The following is a 21,873-nucleotide window of genomic DNA, read 5'->3' as shown; positions in this document are numbered from 1 at the left end:
ACGGGTGTTCCTTGCAGCACCGCTCTACCCTTGTGCATGTTTTGGAGACAGTTCTGGGGTCTGTAGTGTGTGTCTAGTTTTCCAGGGAAAATGCCTGGGAAACTGCATTCCATCCTCTGTCCCTCCAGGTCCTCGGCATCCACCTCAACAAGTGGCGACTGGACCGGAAGCTGGGCGTCTGCGTGCTGGCCCTCTACGCCGTCTTTTTGTGCTTCTCCATAATGATAGAATTCAACGTCTTCACCTTTGTCAACTTGCCCATGTGCCGAGAAGATGATTAAAGGCACTGCCCCCCCAATCCCCTGCCCCGGGAGCTGTTCTGGACTCTGGCACCGGTGTCCCTGCTCTCTCCCTGTCCCCCACCGCGAACCTCTCCTGCCTCGGTGGTCGCTGTCTGTTCTGCCACATGCTGGAAGGAAGAGCCGTCGTGGTCTTTGTCCGGGCGCGAGCAAGGCCACTGGGTGTCCTTCTCCTCCTCCTCGGAGTTCTGCCCTCCGCACATGAGGCGAGATCCAGGGGGCACCGTCCGGGCCACCTGACAGACCCCTGAGCGGGCAGCCACAGGGATGTGGCGTGTGCCTCGCCTCTCTCAGACACTTTAGTGAGGTCTTCTGTGTGCAATGTGTCTTCCTGTCGCCAGGTGGCCTCGGAAGTGAGGCGGCTGGGAGAACGTGAGGTCCTTGGGGGCCAGTGCAAAACAGGAATGTCACTCTCCAGTGTCACCTCTGGGCCAGAGGGAGAGAGTCCCTCCGGCCTCATACGCTCCTCAGGCCCTCTGACCTTGGCTAGGAAACGCTCACAGTTTGGAGGGGGCAGGGCCTTACCCTGCTGAGGGTTTTGGGGGGCCCCCTAAGGACAAACATTCTGCCCCTTTCTCTGGAAAACTCGGAAGCATGGAAAGAGCGTCTCACAGCCAGAAGGAGGAAACACGCGTGAATTTTTCTTATCACTTGTTTTGAGGCGTTCAGAGACTGAGCAACGAAATATTAAAAATAAAATGTCCTATAGATCATCATACTTGAAAAAAAAATCGCATTCCATACAAAAAGGTCATGCTGGGGACCAAAAAGGTAACCATTCATGGAAAACGAACCCTATGTGTATCGTGTTGCACTGACACAGAGACGTTTGGTTTGGAATGTAGAAAAGCGTGAAAGACTAACATCGATCTGGGTGCTAATTCAGAGACACAGCAGAGATGCTTGCCTGGACCCATACATTCCAGACCTTCCGCGTGATGCGGCGCGACGTCCGTGTGGGGTTGTAGTTCCTTTGTTAAATGCTCTCCTCTCATAAGCTACCCTGTTGCAAGACTCGATTGTCTCTGTGCCCAGCAAATTTCATAGCCTGCTGAGCTGGAACAAGCATGCCACACGTAATAGGTAAGAGCAAGAAGAGAGATTGCCTAAAAAACAAAGAATCGCCCTCAGTTCCCAGAGGCCAGTATGAAAACCATAACTTGGCATTTTTTTAGGGCTGGGTTTCTTGAGCCTTAGAGTTGGCTGTCTGTGAAGGGCCAAGGATGGGAGGTGGAGTCACGAAGAGATAGAAAAAATATTAAACAGTTCTCACCTGCTTCGTAGCTCTCAGATCTATATTAAAAAGATTTATGAACACAAACCATTCGCGGTTTCTGAAAAGAAAGCACAATTCATTTTATATAGAGGGGTTTTTTTCTTATTTTTTTAATATTTCTATTGCAAAAGTCTATCGGAGTTGATGCACTTTTAATAAGGGGGTATTTTGCACAATGTTTGGGAACTGCCCCGGACAGGGTGAGGAAAGAAGGTTTTTAGCGATTCACCAAGGATCAGTCGTGGGTGATGAGCTGAAAATGCAATAGCTAATTCCTTCCCGAAACCCAAAGGTTGTGACCTGAGGTGGAATTTGTTGCTGTGCCTGCTAAGGCCTCCTGAATTTCAGAAGGAGGAAGTGCTCACGTCTGTGTCCTTTCAGTGAGCACAGCCTAAGACGGGAGGGAACTCGGTCACCAGGCTTCTGTTCTGGATTCTATCAGTGTTAGTAGCTACACCATACTAAAGCTTCTCTATTGTGTCTCTACCTAGATTGGGCTCAGTGGTCTTCAAGTTGAGGCTGAAGGTGATTTTCCTAAGAAATTAGCTCAGTGGGAGGCCAGAGAGTCAGTGGGATCATTGGTATAAACTTGACATGGCCAGAACTGCCCTTTGATGTAAGGAGGGATGATTCTCCCCGCTTGGGAGAGGTCACATGACTCTAGGTCAATTCTCAGTAAGTAGCAGACCAGGAGCCAAGCTCCCAGGCATCACCCCTCCCTGGGCAGCCAGTGGGTTGGCCATCCTTGGTGGGGGGCATGTAGAGACATAGCTTTGCCCTTGCACTCAGTTCTCATTGTTTAAGTTAAAACTTCAGCAAATATTTAATTGACTCCTGGTGGCCCAGCATAGATCCTAATAGCTGTCCCTCTCCAGTGCCCCTGTTTTTTTTCCTGATAAAGACGAAAAGATATTTTTAACTACAAGGCACAGGCCACGTGGACCCTGATGATGTCTGTGCTGGTGTTCACGTCTCTGAATCCTTGTGTGGCTTTCAGAAAAGCATCCTAATTACCTGCCTCTTCCTTCAGTAGGGTCCCTTTGAGATGACACAGTAGCCTACAGTTGCAGTTTGAGAGTTCAAAAAAATAGTGTTTCTAGGACCTAGAGCACTCCTGCTGGCGAAATTCTCTTTTGACTCTAATGTGCCAATGTAACTTCCTTAAAGGATCTATGTATTTATTGTATCTAGGAAACTATATGTAGACTGTAGGTGAATAATTCTCTTTTTTAACTAAATATTTTTCCATCACAAGTTTAAAGAATTGCTTAATTAATTAGGCCTTCATTTTCAAATAATACTTTTATCACTATGCAGGATTACAACCTTTATTTTATTCCCGAAGCTAATTAGCATGAGGTAATGACTCTGCTTCAAAAAAAAAAAAAAAAAAAGGCAATAAAAAAAAATAAATTTAGCTCTTCTCCTTGGGAGCAGAAAAGAAAAAAATGAACCATGGTACTGAGATGGAAAATGCGTGTAGAATCAATAGCAGGTGGTTCCTGCCCTTTTCTAGTCTGAAATTTGCCCTTACCAGCTCAAGCAGGGACAGGATTGTTAGGTGTGCAGTGTCTAAAAGCCTGGCCCTGGAGGAAGGTTCTGGGTCAGCTGGTGGGAAGACTCATGGTGAAGGGCACGGCAAGCAGGACAGGGCAGAGTCATTATCCTTCCCAGAACCTGCTAGTCTCTGAATCTCACCCATGTGCACAGACCTCGCTGCTCATTGCCTGCGCCCCACACACACCTGTTAGGGCTACGTCTTTCTTCTTCCTGTCAATCCCCTGCTCTTACAGACCCAAGCAGTTGAGAAGGCAGAACCCCCCTAGAGCTGGGTTAAACCAGGTGGCTGGCATGCACGTCACTCTAGGGCAGTCCTGCGGACCCCCTCCTGGGCTGCCCAGCAGTCTAGGTCCCCAAGAAAGAAACTGACCCTTCTCTTCCCTTTTGATGAGGATTGCAAGCCTGACCACATCAGCTGGAGCCCAGCCCTCAGGGAATGCCGGACTCCATACACGGGCTGGGAATCTGGGAAGAGTGAGGGCGGCTGCTTGCCTGCTGCCCTTCTGTCCTCCTAGCATTTCTCCTGCCGGCATCCTAGGGCCCCACCCTCTCCTTAAGGTGGGGATGGACAGAGGTGAGATGGGTGAGATGGCCTGGGGGAGGGTCAGTTCTGCACCACCACCACCCCCCGTTACAGATCTCTGGGTGTCTTTCTCCCCTTGGGACAGTTAGCAGATGTGTCCAGGGCACCTGAGAGGGATCACATCTTGGCAGATTTGTGGCCACGTTGTGCTCATAGAAACTTCCAGAAATTTCTGAAAATGCTCTGTGGGCATCTCTTGGGTGGCAGAAAATCCATCATTCCCCCCCCAACCACCACCACATGCACCCAAAGTGCTGCCTCCCTGACCCCACCCTCTCTATGTGGGTTCATCCAGAGTGGCTGGACAGGTGTGGACAAGTGCTGCCCAGCTCTTCTGGTGGCTGCAGCTGATCACCTGGCAAGGCTCCCTCCAGACCTTCTGAAAGCACAGAGAAGGGGCCCCTCCAGCACTGGTGAGCCTTTCCCACTGCACCAGTCATGTGGGCGGTAGAACAAGACGGTCTTTCCGTGGACCCATCCCTACAAGGCAGAACGCGCTAAAAAACGTTCCCCAAAGGGCACAGACCACAGGGGCATGGAGTTTTCAAAGACATTTAGGTTGCTGTATTTGCTTCTTAATGAGGAATCTCAGGCTGGGAGACTAGCTTTGTGTCAGGCCATCCCTCAAGCCTGGGAGCCTGCCGGAGAACATCCAGCCTGTTACAATGCTGCCTAACCCTGAGGAAGCAGGTGTCGGCATAAAATCAGGAGAACAGGGGCTTTTCTCCCATTCGGCCACCTGGGTGGAGCGGCTTTTTCCATCAGACAAGGAAGCCAGCTTGCTGGTATTAGAGCTTTGATATTGTATGGAGATTTTTTTCTTAATTCTAATTTTTCAATGACAATGTCAGCCTGGTCCCACTTTCTCTGCTAAACCCTCACACACGTGCCAGGGGCTGGTGGCCCTGCTTTGTTTCATCTTTTATCTTCATGTTTCCAGGGTTGTCCCTCCCTTCGTACAGGAGTGTGCGTATCCAGGGCTCAAGGGCATGTGTCCTCCACGCACTTTGCAGCAGGGGCTGAAAACATGCCCTCTTCCAGTCTAAGGAAATGTCTGTGGCCTGAGTACCCTGAGACAGACTGAGGGTCATGGAGGGCAGCTCTGAGAGTGGAAAATGCCCACTGTCCCCACCACCCTGTGAAGGTCAAACCACCATTAGATTTGTGGGTCTGGGATTGGTTGCTCCTTGGTTAAAAGCCTGATGACAAATTTGGGCATAATCCGCACATATTCCCGCCGTTGCCAGAATTTAAACAGTTGCTTTTTATGCAACATGTTGGTTGGGACTTTTCCATGGTCAAGGCCAATTAAAAAAAAAGCCTTAATCCTGGAGAAGGTATGTACCCTCCCTATCCCACCGCTGGAAAACAATTTTTTTAAGCTATCGAGAGAAAGTATGGACGGTTTGGGGTTTCTGGTTGCGTGGTCTGGTGTGATCAGAAAAGGAGGGTCCCAGACAAAGCACTCTCCCTGCTCCCACCCCCAGAATTCCCAAGATAAGAATTCCCAATTATCCAGATGGACAGTCTCCTTTGACAGAAGGAGCAAGGCCTTTCCTCACACTGAAAATGACTGTGTTGTGAGCCAGGCAGCTCCCATTTTTCCAAATCAAATGTTCTAGTGGTGGTTATTGTTTTTTCTGGCCACGGGTCATCCCTGTCCTCACCTACAGAAGTACCCTTCTCAGAGTTGTAGAATGCTTCTGGGCGCTTCCTGCACATGGCCTAGACCATGGATTTCAGGAGACCCAGCAGACAGAGCTGTGGCTGAGCCTCTGGGGGCCAGCTCTTGGGGACTTCCTCAGGGGGCTGCTAGTCCGGCAGGCTGGATGTCCCGTTCAGAGCAAGGGACCTTCTGCCTGTGTCTCCTGGCCAGCAGCTGCCAGCCAGGAGTGGTTGCTGGGGAACACAAAGAGAGCCTTGATGACCTGAAGCGGAGAGAAGGCTGCCAGATGGGGGGGGCCTGTGGGCAGAGGCAGGAGGTGCTAAGAAAAGGGATAAGCGAGGAGAGAGGCTGGGCACATCCCAGATGCCCAAGAGGCAAGCTGGGCACAGTTTCTGCAGGACCATGGGACTTTCCTGGGGTCCGGCCATGTCCTACCAAACAGCAGGTAGATAGAATCAGGGGGCTCTCGTGTCCAGAACGAACCCCCTTAAAAATGACCTAAACTGAGAACTTCTGGGGCTCTCATATGTCACTTGAGCCCCCCGCCCCCAGACATTTCTGGCATGCTGGGCTGAACACCACCATCCTTGTTCGTTCTAACAGGCAAAGCAGGAGCAATGAGTTGAAAAGTTGTAAATACTAAATATATTTATCTTACTATTTATTTTTTCAATAACTGTGACCTCCCGCACTGTGAATGCTCTGTGATATGAGATTCTTAGTTTAATAAAACTGTCATTAAATTTGAATGAATTGATATTATTGGTTACTCACTGGCATGAGTTTATTTTTATTGTGAAGAAAAAAATCTAGAGTAAATATGAACTAAATCTTTATAAGAAATCTAGCAGTCAGTATTGTAATGCAATATTATCCAAATCTGTACGCCGTCAATAAAATAAATGAGCGCAAGTTGGCTTTCCCTATATAGAGCTTCCATTCATGTTTTAATAGACACATACAAAATTGCATTTTTTGGAAGGATTCTTAACATTGGAATACCAGCCACTTAAAACCATTTCTATTGGCATATCGAGAAAAAAATAAACTTCAAAAAGGATGAGGGTTGGAGCTCTTTAATTATAATGTTTGGGCATGAATACAAACAAGACAGAAATGTTGTGGCTTATCTTGGCTAGTCCAGAATGACCTCAACCATTCCCTATCTCATCAGCAAGGCCAGCTTGATGGGCAGGGGACCCACGCAGTCACAAAGAGCTCACACTCAGAAGGGCGCCAGGCTTGGTTGTCACCATTTCGGATTACTTAATGATTTTTTAAAAAGGGGGCCCCACATTCCCATTTTTGCACTGAGCCCTGCAATTTTTTTAAAATTTTTTATTTAAATTCAATTAGCCAAGATATTGTATATCATTAGTTTCCAATGTAGTGTTCAATAATTTATTGTGTAGCCAGTCCTGCTCATCTGAACTAGGTTAGGCCAGCGGCTCCTGTGTTATGAGAAATTGAGATTAGGAGGGGAGGTCCTGGTTAATTCCTTCATTCTGCAAGTTTCCCGAGACCTTCATTCTGCAAGTTTCCGGAGACCCAGCTGCCTCGGGGGCTGCCACAAACTTGAACACGCACATGAACCACCCTGGGAGTCTTGTTAAAAGGCAGATTCTGGTTCAGGGGGCAGGGGATGGAGCCAAAGATGGTACATTTCTAGAAAGTTCCCAGATGATGCCAAGGCTACTGGTCTACTTTGAGAAGTGAGGAGAGAGACCAGCCCTACTCAGAGTGTGACCGGGGCACCTGTGCCGGCTTACCGACTGGTACTGATCTACAAGACAAAAACAGGAACAGAATACACATATTCATGGCAATACAATGGATAATGTTATGCCGCAATCTGCTTTCTCATTGCATTTTTCTATTCACTGCACTTTATAAAGTGTGCACCAACCATGAATTGCAATTTTAAAATACGCTTTAAAAATCTTTCCCACCAGTAGAAATTCTACTTATAAAAGAGAGACGGAAAACCCTTTTGTTTGAACTCTTTCCTGTTGAAAGTTGATCCATGAGTGTCTTAGTAATTCCAGTCCAATAGTCTCTGTGGGTCCAGCAGGCATGTGCCCTTGTTTCTGAGCACTTCGGCATCCCTTAGCCCATCTGGTGCTTCATGACTTAGGAAGCCAGTGAAACACGGGCAGGTGTTGCCTCCGTGCCACAGGTGGGGAAACGAGGTACAGAGAGCGTGTTGGCTGTGCACAGGGACTCAGCTACTCACTGGGAGAGCCGGCTGAGAAGCCAAGTCTCCTTCCACTCCCCGTGGCTACCCACAGCAGACCAGGAAGCGGGTGTTTGGCTGAGTCTGTCCCCTCCTGGGGGCCCGCCTCCTAGTTGATTTCACAACTCAGGCTCTATCAACTTGGTTTTGATGTTTTTAGAAGTTGCCCCAGGCAGTTCAAGTTCACTGTGGGCATGATGCAGGTGGCCTGGTGGTCCACTGATATGGCCTTTGCTAGCTGGGGTCCACCAGCCAGTGCAGAGGGAAGGAATAGATTCTGATCTCTCTCCATCCCCCCAAAAGCACACTCTTCTGAGACTGTGCTTCCCCTCACTACCTTTGAGGTCTCACATCCCACCCTCTGCCCTGGATGTGTCATCAGACCACAATACCCTTGGGTTGTCATTGTCCTCAATCTTTCTGCAGATTTGAATACTGTGAATTTTGTCCCCATGTCTTTATTTCTGCATCTTGTCTCCTGGCTTCTCCTCTACCTGTTCCTTAAATGAAGGTGTTTGCCTGCATTCCATTCTGGAGCCTCTCTTTCTTCTGTCTGGTGGTACTCAATCCTGGCTGCCCATTGGAGCCATCTTTAGAACTTTAACACACACAGCTGCCCAGGGCCCTGCCTCAGAATGATCAAGCTGGCAGGGTTTTAAAACCCGCAGGTGATTCTAACGGACAACCTAGGTCAGGCACCACTGATCTAGCTCAGCCTTCCCAGATGCACCGAGGATAAGCACCCTCACAACTATCCCCCAAAGCACCAGCCCCAAGATGCTCAGTCCCTCCAGAGCCCCTCACCTGCACATCTAGCCTCCTGTTGGACTCTTCAGCCTCCCCAGGGCCATAAAGTCAGCGTGATCAAAAATAATCCCGTATTTATAAGTGGGCAAGTGTTCGCAGCAGCTTTATTCAAAATAGCCAAGAGCTTAAAACAGCTCAAATGTCCATCAACATGTGGATGGGATAGAGAAGAATAGCGAGAAAGGAAGAAAGGAAGAGATTATCAAAAGCAGAGAAAAAAGAACCTTAAGCAAACATTGAACTCCAGCAAATTATACACAGCAGGCTAAAGAGTTTGGGGATGAAGGGTCCCGATGGCTGCACCTTACTTCGAAACGCACTGAAAACACGAGATGGATGCACGTATGGCTGATGTGTGTTAAAGCACATTTGGTCAAATGGTAGGGGGTCGATGGGTCGATATGTGCGTGTTCACCGAACACGTTTTTGGTCTTTTCTGTATATTTGGAATTTTTTGGTAATAAAATGTTAGGAGAAAAAAGCCAAGTTCCTCTTGCCACCCCATCTCAGAGTACTATCTCACAGGTCATGGGCTGCCAAAGGTCAGCTCCTCCCAACACCCCCAGGGCTGGACACGGTCATCTCCTTGCCTCCCTTGCAATCAGTCTTCTTTGCAACCTCTCACTCCCGGGTTGTAGCCATGGTGGGCCCCTAGCCACACCTTCCAGTTGGTTCTGGAGCCTCCGCTCTCCCTCTCTACCCGACCCAGCCTTCATGCAGCAGCTAGAGGGATCTTCTAAAACGAGAATAAGATCTGTCCCTCTCCTGCTTGGAAACGTTCAGTGACTCCCAGTTGCCTCAGTGAGCCACTTCAGACCCTCCACGACCATCGCTATCTCCCCCTTTATCTGCCTGTCTTCGTGCTGTTTCTTCTGCCTCTAAGAGTTCCCCCAGCCCTTGTCCTGGAGCGGAAGAAGCTTCACTTCTGCCTTCAAGGCCTCCCTAGACAATTACGCATTTGGGGTTTTCTAGAGTAGTCTCAAGTTGAGATATACTCACCCACGGCCGGGACCAACCATAGAAGCGCACCAAGTTGGGGCTTTCTAAACTGTATGTCTCAGATGGGCCCTGGAAGTGAAAAAGAGCACATTTTGTCATTCACAGATTTATTCAACAGACACATGTTGAAGGCCTGCTCTGTGCCAAGCATCAAGCCAACTGCAGGTGGCAGAGATGGAAGGCTCACCCCCCCAACCAGTGCAAGGAGCCCCCAAGTTCTGGGAGGGAGAAAGCTCAGGAGATGGGAGGCCAGAGGAGGGTACCCCATCATGCTGGAAGGCAGGCAAGACAGAACTCACAGTGCAGCTCAGTGGACGGAGGGAGTCAGGGGTGGCAACGGGAGATAGTAGATGCACAAGGCATGAGCCATGCATAAGGAAACACATTTAACACCAGATAGTTCCGATTTGAAAAGAGGCGATGAAGAAGGGAAAAATATGACTTGGAGATAATTCAGATATGCTCAAATAACTCAAGCTGGAAAAAGCATGGAGCCTGTGGGAGGCAGAGCAAAAACACCCAAAGAAGTCCACGTCCCAGTGCCGGGAACCTATGCCTCTGGCCCCTTACGTGGCACAGGGGACTTTGCAGAGTGATGGAGTTAGGGGGTCCTGAGATAGGAGACTCTCCTGGACTGTCCATGTGGCCCCGATATATTAGGATAGAAGCAGAGGTCAGAGGGGTGTGGGGCCATGAGCCAGGGAATTCCAGCAGCCTCCAGAAGCTGAAAGAGACAGGACATATTTTCCCCCTCGGGCCTCCAAAAGGAAAATTAAGCTTGGTTTTAGCCCATCATTTTGGATTTCTGACCTCCAGGACTGCAGGCTAATACACCCGAGGCGTTCAAAGCCACTAGCTGTGCGGTCACTCATTCCAGCAGCCATAGGAAACCCGTGCCAAGCCTGAATGACATTAAGGAGGAGGAGGCTGAGGGAGGCCAAGTCTGGTGGGGCTGCTGCAGGTCAGGCACTGGGGCACCACCGGAGCCTGCCTGACAGGACAGAGGCTGCCTTGCTTTCCAATCTCAGAACCCTCTCTCTGCAGATGGAGAAGTGCTGGCCTGGGGCGGGGTGGGGAGGCTAGAGTAGGAGCCATTGGCCAGGAGTCTGGAACCCGGAGAAATGAGGATCCCGGGCACGGGGGCGGAGTGGGGGCAGGGGTGGGGGCGGCTAAGCGCACGTGCTCGATGCTTACTGAGTGATCTGTCGGCTCAAGTCACCTGCAGGCCCTGGGAACCGATTATCAGAGAAAGGAGAAAGTCAAGAGAGGAAGGCAGGAAGCCCCAGGAGCAGGAGCAGGTGGGAGTCCGGGACTTTGGCTAAGGGACTTAGCCTCTCCGAAGATGGCCCCTTCTTCGGCCACACTGGGACAGTGAAGCCTATCACACAGGGCTACTGAGCCCACTGAGAGATGGTGGGTCCCAGCCCACACCCAGCGCCTCCAATCTAGCCCCCACCCAGGAAAGGCAGCTGGGAGTGCGGGAGGAACAGACAATTTGCTTCGCTTGGGGAACCCTCCATCCTGACTGGCTGCCCCCGCCGCCCTGGCTCTCTCTCCAGGAGGCCGCATCCTTGATCTCCTGAAGGTGGAACAACGGGGTTGGGACTGCTGCGGGTTTGAGGGACTTCAGTTAGGACATTAAGAACCAAGCCTACAGTCAGGAATGATGGTTTCTCCCATAGTGGGGAGATGGCCTGTTGTTTTGAGGCTCAGCCCTGGGACCAGGGAAAGGCAGGAAGAGAAGGACAGGGAGAGGGAGGTGGGGCGGGACGGCATCAAGCTGCCTCCTTGGGGACCTCTGTCCCGGGAGAGAGAGCACCTGAGATAAAAGCTGTGGGCAACCAAGACGGCCAACGGCTTTTGTGACAGCCTCTTCCTGGCCAAGCTTTGGTCAGGCTCCTCTGAATTGTCTTCTACGCCAGGCCCTGAACTTTGGGGCTCCATGTTTCTCTCCACCTCATCCAGCTTCAGGAGGAATCCTAACGAGTCAGTCTAGCCAGAACCCCGGATCCTCCACACTGGTCACCCTCCATCTATGAGCAGGCTCCTTGTCCCCCACCAAGCCCAGGTGATGTTGACTACCCTGGCCCAGCTTTAGAAAGAGCCCTGTTAGGTCAGTCTAGCCAGAACCCCTGTCCCCCTAATGTGTCCTCTCAGTAATTTTCCACCCACTGACCCCACCCTACTCCTTGGATATAAATCCCCACGTTCCCTTGCTGTTTTCAGATTCAAGCCCAATGGCTCTCTCCCACTGCAGTGATCCCTGCACCCATGGCAATGACCCTCCCTGAATAAAGTCTTCCTTGTTCTTTAGTAAGTGTCGTGAATGATTTTTTTCTTTAAAGCACGCCAAAAAAAAAATGCTTGCCACACCCTCCACCCTTGAGGCCCCTGGGAGGAGGAGGCCCTGTGCACTGCTGTCTGAGGGTCCAGTTCACAGGGTCAAGGGCGGGCAGCACAGCGAGGCACGCAGGGAGGCTGCTCCCCAGGCAGGGGACCCAGAGTGCCTCTCGTAGGGCTCCTGACCCATAGGAGCCCTGCACGTGGGGCTGACCCGGACATCGAGGCCAGGAAGTTGGACACCGCGGAGGCTAAGGGGTCCGAGAGCCATGGAGGCTCCTTGAGGGGCTGAGCCAGCCAGAGTGCTGGGACCAAGTTGGGACCATCCAGAGCAGCACCAAAAGCCCCAAGTGCCGGGAAACCCATCAGGCTGTGGCAAACTAGGATGCTGGTCACCCTCCATCACCCGTGCAGTCACAGAGCCCATGCTCAGAGGGTCCCAAACATAGAAGGGTCTCGTGCTGCTCTTGCTGCTCTTGCTGCCTTGAAATCAGCAATACCTTTTGAGCAAGGAATCTCACGTTTTCATTTTGCAGAAATCACGTAGCCTGCCATGCCCTGGGCCAAGGTCCCTGTGAGGACCGCAGCCGGCAGGGTCAGCCTCTGGGGCTTCCGTGGAGAGACCCCTGGGGAGCACGGATGCTACTCCTTCCTTTCCGGTCCCAACATCACCTTGGCTAAGGCAGCAAGAATTACTGGCAGCAAAATTGAACCCAAAGTTTCCCAAACACACCGCTTGGCACCCCTGGTAGGGGCAGGGCCCACGGTGGAAGGTTCTGCAGAGCCCGCTGCAGAGCCCATGGAGCTGGGCATCTTTTCTGCTTTTATATAAAGCCAATAAAGGAAAAAATTTAAAAAAAAATACACCAGTGGAGGGAAACTGACGTTTGTCACAAGCCTACTAAACAGACATTGTTAGCCAACTTCCTTCATCTCCGAAAGGAGAGGTGAGATAAGTGTACCTCCACCCATCTTTCAGAAGAGGGATGTTTGGCCCAGAGAGGCTAAGAAACTTGTCCAAGGTCACACAGCAGGCAAGCGTGGAGCTGACCACCCAGGAATCAGGCTGTTTGGTTTGAAGCAGCCAGCAGGTCCCAGGTCCCACCCCTGCCTCCAGGCACCTTCACAGCAACTCTTCAAGGAAGTGAGTCCATGTTTGGAGATGTTCTTACTTGAAGTCCCAAGAGACTCCTGGTAAGTGCCCACAGGTCATGGACTCTCTCCTGGGTTGGCAGCAGAGGCCCAGGCTGAGACTGGAAGACCAGTGTTGGGTCAGGTTTCTTTTCAAATGGACCAGCCTGTTGCCACCCATGAGTTTAAATGAACCACCCTGGTTTTACTCACAAGGAAGAAGGCTTGAGGACACCACGCTTGAGTTTCAGAGGAAGTGAGTATCCCCTAAAGGGAGAAGTGAGATAGAAATAAATCACAGCCTTACCGCCAAGTAGTTAAGGAACATCTTTTTCTGCCAAACGTACCATACAAAGAAGTGTAAGATACAGTCCTGGTCTGCAAGGCCAGACATAAACAAGGAGGATTAGTAATTACCCACATTACAGCACCTCTCAAAGATGGGCATGTAAGCTTGCTGAGGCAGTAACTCATTTTTTCCTCAACACTGTCTTGAGCGGCAAATAGGGTCCTCCCTCCAGGCCTTTATTCACACAGGAAGAGATGCCCTTCCTTTATTTCTACCTGTTGAGATCCTACTCCAGAAGAATCCCGTGGCTTGCACAGGGTAGGATTTTATTCTCTTTCACGAGAAGACAGAGGTGTTCAGTCCAGACTGGTGTAGCACTCCACGGTCGGGGTAAACCCAGCCTCCTCTATTTTTGCCCTGTCTTCCTCAGCATATGGCCTCAGAGTACAAAATGGCTGCCTACCTTCATCTCAACTGCAGCCTCATGAGAGATCCCAAGTCAGACCCAACCAGTTAAGCTGCTCCAGGATTCTTGAGTCATGGAAACTGTAAGATTATTAAAAACAAACAAACAAAAGTGCTTATTGTGTTTAAGGTTGTTAAATTTGGGGTAATTTTTTATACATCAATGGATAGGTAGGTAATATACTCTGCACACAGGTTTTGTCTCATTTATTCAACTGTCCTGAACCCTTAACCTGGGCACACATGGATGAATCAGACATGGCCTACCAGAACATGACGAGTTTCCAGGGGAGGGGGCAGAAATCATGCTGTAGGTGTCCTCGCTCCTGGAGCACTCTCCCCACCTTGACATACAGGGTCACAGGACAGGGCATACTCCATTGCCCAAAAAACAGTCTCGGCCTCCTGTCTTGCCTTCCGCTAGATGAGCCATCTCAGATCTGATGAGCTGCTAGTGTTCTATCATCTGGCCTCTTGTCAAAAATGTGGATTTGTTTCCCAGAAGTCACTGTTTTAAAGGCTTTCCATTCGCGCACTCCAGGTGCTGCCAAGAGAGACATGATAACAAGGAAGTGAGTCTCTCTGGAGCAGCCGCCCATCCCCCCCGCCTGCAGACGTGTGAAGGCTGAGTCCTTCCAGACCCACCAAGAGCCACCTCCTCCTTGAGGCCTCCCTGGTCATCCATCACTGGCGGGGGGAGGGAGGGATAAAATATAGAATACTCTACCATAAATTCCACATGGCCAATGGATTCTCACAGAATGTTTTCACCAATTTCTGCCAGACTCTTGGGTCTCTAACCCACCTATCTTTGCATCTGGTCAACGGCAAAAATGCGGTAAATTACCCCATTTGTGTTTACACTAACAGGTACAACCAAAGTGAAACAATAAAGACATAGGCCAGAACTTTACTCGTTTGTCAGTGACATGAATAACTTCTCTGCAGAATCAAACAATAGCTTTTGAAAACTGGAAGACCGTTTGCTTGATTTTCTGTGCTTTTCACAACATAATGACTAAAGGTCTAACATGTTTTTTTAAAACAGCTTTTTTAAAGTATAATTGATGTACAATAATGGAGCATATTTAAAGTGTATAATCTGGGGACGCCTGGGTGGCTCAGTTGTTAAGCGTCTGCCTTTGGCTCAGGTCACAATCCCAGAGTCCTGGGATCGAGCACCGCATCAGGCTCCCTGCTCAGTGGGAAGCCTGCTTCTCCTTCTCCCACTTCCCCTGTTTGTGTTCCCTCTCTCACTGTGTCTCTCTGTGTCAAATAAATAAATAAAACCTTTTAAAAAATAAAGTTGATAATCTGATGTTTCTATATATGTAAATATCCACAAAACACCCACCACAATCAATATAATGAATATACCAATCAACCCCAAGTGTTTCTTCACACATGGTCTTGTTTGTCTGGTCATATCTATACAGATGTTGTGGGCCCTGTTGGTTATCTACCCAAAATCCATTCTCTCCTTCCTTCCCCACAGAACCTTAACTTTGATCAGATTTCAACCCCTTTCCACCATGATGTGGGGAAAGTCACCTCTAAACCTAGGACCAACCATGAATCCCAATTAAGCCAATCAGCACAAGACATTCTTTAGGTGACTGGGGTAGGCATAGGGCCTAGGATGCCCAATCACACCACATGGACTTCTGTTCTAAGCTTAGGAGAGAAGCTCTTCCCCCTTTTCTGCAGGTTGGACCTAGAGAGTGGGTTCCCAAATGTCACTGAAAGCAGTCTTGGAATCACAGGAGAACCAGCCTAAGGATGAAGTCAAGGCCGAGGAGGTCAAAGCAGAGAAAGAGACCTGAGTGACTGACGGCAACACTGAGTCCCTGACTGTTTTGCACATGGAGCTGCCTATAGTCCATAGCTTCTAAAATGGCCCCGGTGATCCCTCCCTTCTGTTGAATCCCCCTCCCCTCAAGTATAGGCAGGACCTGTGCCATTCTTCCTAATAGAATGGATCCAAAATGCTGGAATGCCATTTCCATGACTACGTTATGTAAGACTGTGATTCCTTACATCTGGCCAGCGCATTTGCTCTACTGTCTTCTCGGCTTCACACTTTAATGAAGCAGAGATCACATTCAGTCCACAGGGCACTGAAGATGGCTTCCAGTTAATAGCCGTCAAGGAACTGAGGCCCCTCGAGGAACTGAACTCCAACAGCCATCTGAGTTTGGAATCAGACTCCCCCTTAGTCGAGCCTTCGGATGAGACCCCAGCCCAAGCCAACAACTTGAGTGCAGTCTTGTGAGACCTTGAGGTAGAGTCAACCATCAAAATTGTGTGGAGTCTCCCAACCCATAGAGTCCATGAGATGATATTCACATGTTGTTTAAGCTGCTCTACTTGGGGGTCATGTGTTACACAGCAAGCTACCTCATGGACATCCCTCTCTCCACACTTCAATTCATATGAGACAATCCATTCCTGGGTACTCTGGCCACTCAGATTCAGAGTTTTTCTGTCGTTTAAACCCAAGAGCATCCCCTTATGGCTTGCCTCATCCCACTAGTGTGAGAAGTCCTCAAGCACAGGGCTCCCACAACCTCCCAGTACCTCACTGGTGTCATCACTGGTGTCATCACTGGTGTCATCACCATGGAGACTGTCTGAATTAAGGACATTCTTGGCCCCAGTTTTAGCTCCTCTTCTGACAGCATGGAACAGAAATCCTCACAATGGCACAGAACTGAGAAATGGAGAACCCTTTCTCCCTGGTAGCAAGTTGCTTTCATTTAGTCCATAAGGGTCTTAAGGGCCAACTGTTTGCAGGCTCCTCCCCTGAATATTGGTAGGGTGGGGGGTGTAGAACAGAATTTTAAAACGAAGTGTCCTCCCCACTCCCAAGGAGCTTGTACTCGCACTAAGGATAATTGAAGTGTGAGAATATCTGTGTCTAGAAACACGTAACAAGTGCAGGTGAAGAGGGCACTTCAGCTGGGAGAAGACAGGCTCAGGGCAGATCTTGGAGTCAAATGAACAAAGGTAGCTGGTTGTCTGGGCGGAGGAGGGATTCCCTGAGGAAGATCTTCGAAGCCCCTAGTTTCTGCCTCAGTGATGATGGAACTGGCTGACTGGAAGTGGGATAGCGGACAAGAAGGACCCCAATAATCCATGTTGAGGGGTGCCTGGGTGGCACAGTGGGTTAAAGCCTCTGCCTTCAGCTCGGGTCATGATCCCAGGGTCCTGGGATTGAGTCCAGAATCAGGCTCCCTGCTCAGCGGGGAGCCTGCTTCCCCCACTCTCTCTCTGCCTACTTCTGATCTCTGCCTGTCAAATAAATAAATAAAATCTTTTTTAAAAATAATAATCCATGTTGAGGTCTGCTTTAAAAGCTTTGTGGGGGAGGGTCTCATGAGCACCCTCTCTCTGCAGAGACCAATGCTGAAGGTAGCCTCCGTGGTCTCAGGTGAGACGCCCAGGACATGTCTGTCAGGGCTCCAACCTTTCTAGAGCCTAGGGAATCCTGGAGTGCCCCTGAGTTTCTGAAGCACATCTCCACCCTTGGGGACTGCCCCTTTCTGGCACATGGCATTTCAGGGAAGACAGGCAGAAGATCCCAAACCAGCCCCATGAGGTGACACAGCCCTAAGAAGTGTTTCTTTAGCCAGTGCAAGGTTCTAGAAGTCTGAGCTGGTCCTAGAGAATTCCAGATTTCCAGTATTTATTTATTTATTTATTTATTTATTTATTTATTTATTTCACTGTAAGGTATTGTGTGCCTGGGCCCTCCTTCTCACTCAGCAGCTCTGGCGAGAACTGAGAAGAGGCTGCTGCTCTCCCCAGAGCCTTGCTCCCGGGTCACCCCAGCCCCATGGCCCAGATGGCTATCCTGCTACCCCAAGTTCAGACAGTTTTTTCCTAGCTGACCCCTGAGGACACAGATTGATTTTGCAAGAATAAAGTGTTTTCTCCCCCTCTTTAAAAATAATTTTCTCCAAAGTAATGGGGTATGAGATGAAGGGTTTTTTTTTTTTTTTTTTGGAGGCTCAGAGGTTGGAAAAGAACACAGAAAGGGCTTTTTTTTTTGCAAAACAAAATATCCCAAATAGCAACTATTTCATTGTATGTCACCATTTTACCAGTCCAGAGTTTGGGCAGGGCCTGTTCCACGAGACATTGACCGAGGTCGCTGCATGGCATTCAGCCAGCAGATGGGCTGGTCTGGAGAACCCAAACTGGCTTTGTTCACGTGTCTGGTGCCTTGGCTGATTTGCCAGGGTCCCCAAAGCCAGAGGCCGAGCAGGATTTGACCCAGTTTGTCTGATTCCTCAGCTTTGCTCTCCTGTCCTTGACCCTGTTCCAAGCCCTTCTCCACACTCCAGAAGCCTGATTCCCATGGGGCTCCTCGGGGCTGAGTCTGTTTGCCCTTACCTGTGGGGAGGCAGAGGTGAGAGCTGCCCCTTGAGGACCCCAGAGAGGCAAATCAGCCTCTTCTTTTTTGGGGTAATAAGTTGAAAAGTTTACCTGTTCATTCCTACAGCCCTGCCACAAGCAAACATCCTCCAGGCCCAGTGAGGAGTGAAGACGGAGAAGCTGCAGTCATGGAGGCCTGAAATGTTCGGGTGATGACCAGCAGAAGCCTGACTCCAGTTGTGTTTGAGTTTTTCAGAAAGGAAAGGAAAGGGCATCTGGGTGGCTCAGTCAGCTGGGTATCTGCCTTCTGCTCAGGTCATGATCCCAGGGTCCTGGGATCAAGTTCCAGGTCGGGAATCCCTGCTCAGCAGGGAGTCTGCTTCTCCCTCTTCCTCGGCCCCTCCCTCCTGCTCATGTGTGTGTACACTCTCTCTGTCTTGCTCTCTCTCAAATATATAAATAAAATCTTTTCTTTAAAAAAAGGAAAGGAAAATAAAAAGGACTGTATTCCTTCTTGCAACAGTGATATTTAATGGTGCAGCTGGCTTTAAGTGCATCAGAATCTAGACCTCAAGGGATGTTACTAGGGCATGGTCTCTCGCTGCATTTCTTTTCTCCATCTTGGCTTTCTTCCCGAGTACCACTTTGCCACACCATGGCCCAGATGGCTATTCTGCTACCCCAAGTTCATACTTTCCTAGCTCAGCCAGCTTGGGGTGGGGGTTGGAGGAAAATGCTGTTTTTTCCTGACAGTGCCAACAAAAACTACCAGGGTGGGATCCTATTGGCCCAACTTGGGTCATGTGTTCATCCATGAACCAACCACTGTGCCCGTTGAGTGTAAGGCTCTAATTGGCCAGCCTAGAATGTGTTCCCTCTCAAACGGGGATGGAAAGTTGTCAGCTCAACCTGAACCCAACCTCGAGGAGTAGCTCCTTAAAGGGAACCCAAGTGCTGGGGTATTAACAAACACAGGTTAGGGTAGGGGGAAGGAGCACGCGAGCACAAGAGCAGCAGATGTGCCCTCCCCACCAGGAGTCCTGACATCCGTGTCTAAGTGGGGGGGCTGTGATGTGAGGACTTGCGTGAGTCAGAGGGGGACCCAGGAAGGACACTCAGGACACATTTGGCAGAGGCCACAGCTAACAGGAGCTGCTCAGATTTCTGGAGTCTTGGCAACTTCCTTTTCAGTCAGTTACTAGCCACAGGGGCAAGGTGGGACCTCTTCTTGTGTCTACCTGAGGAATTACGTCTTCACAGAGCAGGTGAGCAACGGGCCTTGTGGAGACCTCTTTGGGGATGTGGTGAGAACCTTGGGGCTGGTCCCATGGAACCAGGCCTTGAGGGGCTCATCCTGTTTCTCAGCAGTGGCGCAGGAAGCTGACAGAAGCCTTTATTGGGGGGCGGGGTATGGGAGAGCAGAGTTACTGGCAGTCCGATCAGCATGGTAGGGTCTGAAGGTGGTTGTGATAGTTGGATAGACCTCTCCCCTGGGGCCCAGGGAGGCCTGAGAGTAGCCCACAAGCTTGTTTTAGCAACAGCAAATGACTCATACTGGCACCTGGGGTGGGTGTCCATTTGCACTCGTCACTTTTACAGATGACCAAGCTGAGGCACTAGGATGTGGTTTGCCAGGACCTACCCAGCTGGGAGGTCCTGGGGTTGGACTTGAACAGTCATCTGCCCTCAAAACTCAGGTTTTCAACCAGGAGCTGTAGTCCTATCCAGGGAGATATGGAAAGGATTCTCATCCAGGAAGGAGACTGTCGAGCCTCCAGAGGAGAGGAAAGCTCAGCAGGAGCATGGTTATGACCTAACAAGGGAGGCCTGCAGGGATCTGGGCAGAGGAGGAAGTAATATGGCTGGAGCAGTCAGTGTAGCCTCCTGGAGGCTGTATTTTTAAAATAAAATAACTTTAATTAAGATAGAATTCACAAAGCGTATAATTCACCCACTTCAAGTATATAATTCACTAGTTTTTAGTTTGACCACAAAATTGTGCAACTATCACCAGAATCGATATTAGAACATTGTCTTCACTGCCTTAGCCCCAAAGAAGCCCCTGTAGCCACTAGCAGTCATTCCCACTCGCCTCTCCCCCCAGCCTCTAGCAACCACCAGTTTACTTTCTCTCTTATGGATTTGCCTATTCTGGACATTTTATATAAATGGAATCCTACACCATGTGGCCCTGTAAGGAGCTGCCGCGTTTTTGTCTCACAGAGTCAAAGAATGGATCTCATGGACACAAAAGGGTAAAGTGAAGTGAAAGTTTATTAGGGGAAGGTGAGAACAGAAAGAAAAGGAAAAAAGCTCTCTAGAGTGAGGGGGTCCAGGAATGGGTTGCCCCTGGGGGCTTTTCCTGCAATCTTCCAGTGAGGCCTGACCAGGAAGCTTGAGATTCTGGCGCCATCTTGGGTTGAGCAAAGACTATTGATGACATCCTTAAAGGCTCACTTCTCTGAGGTCTGTTTTGTTCCCTTTATCTCTGGTTTTGTCCACCTCAGCATTTCTCCACATTTGGGGTTTCTGTGAGGCTGGTCCCATAGCCACCTCCTGTGAGCCCAGTCAGAGGAGTCAGGGGCCTACACCCTAACCCTTTCCTTACCCAGTCCTCTGGAACTGGCTTCTTCCAGGAGCGGGGTTGGGGGGGCATCCACATTGAAACCTGTATCAGCACTGAATTCCTTTTTATGGCCTAATATTATGCCATGGCCTGGATACACCGTGTTTTGTTCACCCATTCATCAGCTGCTGGACAGTTGGGACTGTTTTCCGCTTTTTCACTGACATGAGCAATACTGCCATGAACATTCACGCATGAGCTTCTGTGACAACATGTTTGTTTCCGTGGAACCGCTGTGTCATATGGTAACTGCACGTTTCACCTTTTGAGGAACTGCGGAAGGATTTTCCAAAGTGGCTGCCCCACCGCCAGTTCCCACCAGAAGGCTGCACTTCCGTCCATGCGCAGAGAATCTTGCCTCTCTGGTTTCTGCCAGGCTGATTTGGTGGAAATGTCCGGAAAGGTGGGGAGGAGGGCGTGAGGGGAGCAGCAGGGCGGAGGCATGGAGCGCAAAGAGTCTTTGTGTGGCTTGTACCCAGAGCCCTGGACTTCAGTCCCGAGTGCTCCCAGCTTGCTGTGTGGCCTTGGGCGAGTCTCCTCCACTCTTCAGGGCTCAGTTTCCTTATCCGTAAAATGAAGGTGTTAGTGGGTCTTAACTGGGGGCATCTGGCAAAAGCTGGTGACACTTTTGGTTGTTATGATGGACCAGGGACGCTCCCGGTATCTAGTGCTTGGTGGTCAGGGACACTGCCAAACACCCTGCTGTGCACGGGGCAGTCCCCATAACAAAGAACGACCTGGCCCCAAATGTCAACATCGCCAAGGCTGGGAAACCCTGTGTTAGACTGAGGTGGCCCTGTAAGTTCCAGTCTGTCTAGTCACTGTGAAATGCTCTGAGAGCAGTTTGGGCTAAGGAGGCATTTTTGAGTGCCCAGGCACTTAAAAGTGAGGCCTCCTGGTCCCTCCGCAGTTGCTGTGGCTCTTGTATCTATGCGAGCTCACTGGCTTTCCCACTCTGATCCCACCTAGTGTGGTAGCCAAGATAGGTGAATTGTATGCCTGGCTTGGTAGATGAACAGACTACCTGGTGAAGTAGTGAGTTCATCGTCCGTGGAGGCATCCAAGATGAAGCTCCCGGTCACCTGTCGGGGAGGTGGAGGAGGCGACCTGCCTCCGGTCTGGGGCTGCTCCTGGGTGAGTCTCAGGTTCCTGCGAGCGGGAGGCACGGCAGTGGCTCCCTGCCCGGCGACAGAGTGCTCCTTGCCCAAAGCTTTTGGCTTCC

The 21,873-nt window shown here is 50.1% G+C and overlaps 1 protein-coding gene across 5 annotated transcripts in view; it reads left to right on the top strand.

Moving 5' to 3' along the window:
* The window catches only part of SLC24A4 (solute carrier family 24 member 4), a 180,509-nt gene extending 174,095 nt beyond the window's left edge, over positions 1 to 6,414 (top strand). For 4 of the 5 annotated variants that reach the window (XM_032344630.1, XM_032344629.1, XM_032344628.1 and 1 more), the window contains one exon: positions 129 to 6,414. In XM_032344630.1, coding sequence (XP_032200521.1) covers positions 129 to 281 — 153 coding nt within the window. In that variant the 3' untranslated portion in view covers positions 282 to 6,414. The remainder of the gene's footprint in view (positions 1 to 128) is intronic. The other variant, XR_004286066.1, reaches the window with a different exon arrangement.
* Positions 6,415 to 21,873: the final 15,459 nt, after the last annotated feature.

The sequence above is a fragment of the Mustela erminea genome, chromosome 5, assembly GCF_009829155.1.
Source record: "Mustela erminea isolate mMusErm1 chromosome 5, mMusErm1.Pri, whole genome shotgun sequence".
Classification (NCBI taxonomy): Eukaryota; Metazoa; Chordata; class Mammalia; order Carnivora; family Mustelidae; genus Mustela; species Mustela erminea.
Note: the sequence above shows the minus strand (reverse complement) of the source record. Positions and strands in the feature narration are given on the sequence as shown.